Source organism: Perca flavescens, chromosome 20 (assembly GCF_004354835.1).
Source record: "Perca flavescens isolate YP-PL-M2 chromosome 20, PFLA_1.0, whole genome shotgun sequence".
Taxonomy (NCBI): domain Eukaryota; kingdom Metazoa; phylum Chordata; class Actinopteri; order Perciformes; family Percidae; genus Perca; species Perca flavescens.
The window spans coordinates 1,291,847-1,296,846 of NC_041350.1; the positions used below are offsets into that span (position 1 = coordinate 1,291,847).

Consider the following 5,000-nt stretch of genomic DNA (forward strand, 5'->3'; position numbering starts at 1 on the left):
TGTTTTCAGTTATTTCACACTTTTTTGTTAAGTACATAATTCCATATGTGTTCATTCATAGTTTTGATGCCTTCAGTGAGAATCTACGATGTAAATAGTCATGAAAATAAAAAGGAAACGCATTGAATGAGAAGGTGTGTCCAAACTTGTACTATATGTACTGCCTGTACTATATATCACACTTACTGTGGACCTGGAGCTGGGCAATACATTGATATTTAGGGCTGTCCTCGACTAAAGAAGTTCTTAGTCCACTAACACTTATAGGATTCTGTCGACTAATCGATTAGTTGATTTAATTGACAGAGCTGTGAGCTTTGAGAGCTGGTTAAGAATAGAAAAGCACAATATAAATGTAGTTAATTAACCATCTGTAAAACTGAGTTTCTCCACAATTAATCCTGCAAAAGCACCACTTTAAATCTTGTGTTTAAATCGACTAAAGAAATCTTAGTCGACTAAGACCAAAAAGTCGACTAATCGACTAAGAGGTGGCAGCCCTATTGATATTATATCGATATCGTGATATGAGACTAGATATCGTCTTAGATTTTGGATGTTGTAATATGGTGATATGACATATGTGTCTTCTCCTGGTTTTAAAGGCTGCATTACAGTAAAGTGATGTCATTTGCTGAACTCACAAGACTGTTCTAGCTCTTCTATTATTCACCTTTACCCACTTAGCCATTAGATCCACATTACTGATGATTATTGATCTAAAATCTCATTGTGTAAATATTTTGTGAAAGCACCGATAGTCAATACTACAATATTGTTGCGGTATCGATATAGAGGTATTTGGTCAAAAATATTGTGATATTCGATTTTCTCCATATCGCCCAGCTCTATGTGGACTCTCTGTCTCCATGTGTGTATGTGAGTGTCTGATGAGAACAACAATCTGTGAAACTGGTCCAGTATTAAACCAGAACCGAGCTGTAATGTAACCCTACAGGACTAATGTTCAGCAGCAGTTAGAGTCACTAAAAGTTCTGTTGTTGCTGCTGACAGACTCAGATTATTATTCTAAGAGTCTGACAACATTATGGGATGGATCCCTACAGAGATAGACCTTTTAGTTAAAGAGTAAGATCCTTTTAGTTTAACATGAAACAGCCCCGAAATCACCATCACCAAACTCCACCAGACTCCATGTAAATAATCAGGACTTTTAGCGTGTATAGAGCCAGCATATCTCCACCAGACTCCATGTAAATAATCAGGACTTTTAGCGTGTATAGAGCCAGCATATCTCCACCAGACTCCATGTAAATAATCAGGACTTTTAGCGTGTATAGAGCCAGCATATCTCCACCAGACTCCATGTAAATAATCAGGACTTTTAGCGTGTATAGAGCCAGCATATCTCCACCAGACTCCATGTAAATAATCAGGACTTTTAGCGTGTATAGAGCCAGCATATCTCCACCAGACTCCATGTAAATAATCAGGACTTTTAGCGTGTATAGAGCCAGCATATCTCCACCAGACTCCATGTAAATAATCAGGACTTTTAGTGTGTATAGAGCCAGCATATCGCCACCAGACTCCATTTCCTGATTATTTACATGGAATCTGGTGGAGTTTGGTGATGGTGATTTCTGGGCTTTAACAGAAAGAAGCCAGTGTGTATGTATGTACCTGATAGAGGAATGGAGGGTGTGGTCTTTGAGTCCTTCAGCGTCAGGTCTCTCTGCTTCAGAGATCTCAGCCGGACGACTTCTGGATGCTTCACATGTTCAGGCGTCTCCTTGGGGACAAACATCGGTCACTTCACGTTGAACCACATGCACAGCGTGACCACGTTACCCTCCACTGGCTTCCTGTCCTTTTCAGGACTGATTTTAAAATGGTATTACTTGTTTTTAAGATTTTAAATGGGTTGTTGCCTTCTTATTTATCTGAGCTTTTACATGTTGAAGTACTGAGGACACACACACACACACACACACACACACACACACACACACACACACACACACACACACACACACACACACACACACTTGTGACTTGTACTATTCTGAACTTTCCAGACTGTTGTAGCTGTTCTATTATTTGCCTTTTCCCCACAAATTACTGGTGATTATTTATCTAAAATCTAAGTGTGAAGACATTTTGTTAAAGCACCGATTGTCAACCCTAGACTATCGTCGCAATATCGTGCTTGGTCATCAGTTGTGCGCTCGGTCACCAGCTGTGTGCTCGGCCATCAGCTGTGCGCTCGGCCATCAGCTGTGCGCTCGGCCATCAGCTGTGCGCTCGGCCATCAGCTGTGCGCTCGGCCATCAGCTGTGCGCTCGGCCATCAGCTGTGTGTCTGGCCATCAGCTGTGTGCTCAGCCATCAGCTGTGCGCTCGGCCATCAGCTGTGCGCTCGGTCACCAGCTGTGCGCTCGGTCATCAGCTGTGCGCTCGGCCATCAGCTGTGCGCTCGGCCATCAGCTGTGTGCTCGGCCATCAAGTGGTATTTCTACAACCACCAAACACACAGATCCCTTTGGTCTCGTCAGTGGAACCATTTGGAAACTTTTTAAAAGTAAACTTTCCATTCAGAATCTTATTGGTGTCCATTTCGGTGTCTCGCGCTCACCATCCACTCAAAACGTACCGTTAGCCTGCTAGCTAGTCTCTGGCCGGCTCGCGAGCCCAAACCAGTGTGTGCAGCGTGCCTGTTGTGGTGTTTCCAGTCTAGCTAGATCCGGTGTGGTAGTTGTAGTTTTTCTAACGTTACTAGTTGTTGCAACAACATGTGAAAAAAATACAAAGTTTGCTCGGCCAAAAAGAACATTAATCTCGCGATAAAAAAATTTACGCTGTTAAAATGGGTTTAACTGACAGAACTAGTCTAAATAGTTAATCAGACATTAGGTCTAATAGTTAATCAGACATTAGGTGACATTAGGTCTAATAGTTATCAGACATTAGGTCTAATAGTTAATCAGACATTAGGTCTAAATAGTTATCAGTCATTAGGTCTAATAGTTAATCAGTCATTAGGTCTAATAGTCAGTCATTAGGTCTAATAATTAATCAGTCATTAGGTCTAATAGTTAATCAGACATTAGGTCTAATAGTTATCAGACATTAGGTCTAATAGTTAATCAGTCATTAGGTCTAATAATTAATCAGACATTAGGTCTAATAGTTAATCAGACATTAGGTCTAATAGTTATCAGACATTAGGTCTAATAGTTAATCAGTCATTAGGTCTAATAATTAATCAGACATTAGGTCTAATAGTTATCAGACATTAGGTCTAATAGTTAATCAGTCATTAGGTCTAATAGTTATCAGATAGTAGGTCTAATATTAGGTCTAATAGTTATCAGATAGTAGGTCTCATATTAGGTCTAATAGTTATCAGATAGTAGGTCTAATATTAGGTCTAATAGTTATCAGATAGTAGGTCTCATATTAGGTCTAATAGTTATCAGATAGTAGGTCTAATATTAGGTCTAATAGTTATCAGATAGTAGGTCTAATATTAGGTCTAATAGTTATCAGATAGTAGGTCTAATATTAGGTCTAATAGTTATCAGATAGTAGGTCTAATATTAGGTCTAATAGTTATCAGAGGTCTAAATGTAAAACAGATGAAAGTTACCGTTGGGGTTTCCTGGAAAATCTGTTTCCTCTTCTTCTTCTTCCTCTCTTTGAAAGCTCGGACTCTGGCACAGCTGCTGCTCTCCTCTCTCCTCTCCTGGAGACAAATGCACAACTTAACACAAGGAATAGACACGCTAAATATTGTTATTATTATTATTATTATGATTATTATGAGGGGTCCAAGCCTGCGTCTGGAAGAACCGGCAGTAGCAAAGCTGCCACGTGACATCGCTTACAGCTCCTTTAAGATCAAATATAACTAGGGTTGGGTATCGTTTGGGTTTGGTTCGATTCCGGTGCTAAATCGATACTTTTAAAACGGTGCCGGTGCCTAAATGGTGCCTGAACCGGTACTTTTTAATAAAGTAAAAAAAAAAAAAAAAGGGGTAGTAAACAACAGTCAGTGACTTGTTTATTGCTAAGGCCATGGTCAAAATTAAAGATTTAATAATAACGTAATAACTATAACAATAACTTATTTCCCCAGTAAATTGCTGTTGAACCCCAGATGGGAAAAGGGTATTTTACAATTACTGTGAATGCACCACGAGGCTACCTGTTTTAAGTGAACGCACCGTCCGTGTGGTTTAATTCCGACAACGGCAGCTATATACTCCGTTCCATTCATGTTTATAGTGTGCATGGAATTTATCACTTTATTATCTTTATAGTTTCTAGATTTTACAGTGCAATTTCTTCAGTGTCTTTATTTTCTATGTCCATATATACCAGGGAGCAAGGCATATAATATGTAGAGAAGGAAACTCGTCCTCTAGAAAAAAATAAAAAAACGCGAGAAAAAGCGTGACAGATAATAGCGGACCGACTAAATGATAGTCTAAAAATATACATTTATGAACTACTGCTCTTAAATGAAACCATTCAATGTGTCACTTGTCATTTGGAAAAACGAACACCTGTACACTTTGCATTAAAAGCGAGTAGTGGAAGTTAATATGACTTAGGAAATTAATATTTTAGCCAATGAGAGAGAGGGAGGAACAGAGTGAAAGAGATATTTACGCTTCATATTCTAGCGTTGTAGAAAATGGATCTTCATGGTAAATTTCCTGAGTAACATTATCTTCTGCTTACTTTTAAGGCAAAGAGTACAATTGTTAATTTGTGCAAATGATTAGTAGCCTAATCATTGAATGGTAGGATTATGATGGTTTCCATTCAGATCAGAGGTCAGTTAATGTTTATATTTAGTCTGATTACACATTCAGTCGGTCCGTGATCGTCTGCTGCTTTCTCTCCGTTTCACTACAGCGTTCGTGTTATTTTCTTTTTATTCTAATAATGTGTTTCACGTCATCATACTTCCACAAGAAGCTGCTGCTCTCTCTGTATAAAGTATGAACAATGTTTATTCTCCATGTCGGCATC

General features: G+C 39.0%; 1 protein-coding gene across 5 annotated transcripts in view; it reads right to left on the reverse strand.

Annotated features, from left to right (window-relative positions):
• The window catches only part of mgaa (MAX dimerization protein MGA a), a 54,203-nt gene that overhangs the window by 19,505 nt on the left and 29,698 nt on the right, over positions 1-5,000 (reverse strand). For 4 of the 5 annotated variants that reach the window (XM_028565410.1, XM_028565411.1, XM_028565412.1 and 1 more), the window contains exons 12-13: positions 3,610-3,705; positions 1,645-1,753 (exon numbers count right to left, since the gene is read on the reverse strand). In XM_028565410.1, coding sequence (XP_028421211.1) covers positions 1,645-1,753; positions 3,610-3,705 — 205 coding nt within the window. The remainder of the gene's footprint in view (positions 1-1,644; positions 1,754-3,609; positions 3,706-5,000) is intronic. The other variant, XM_028565413.1, reaches the window with a different exon arrangement.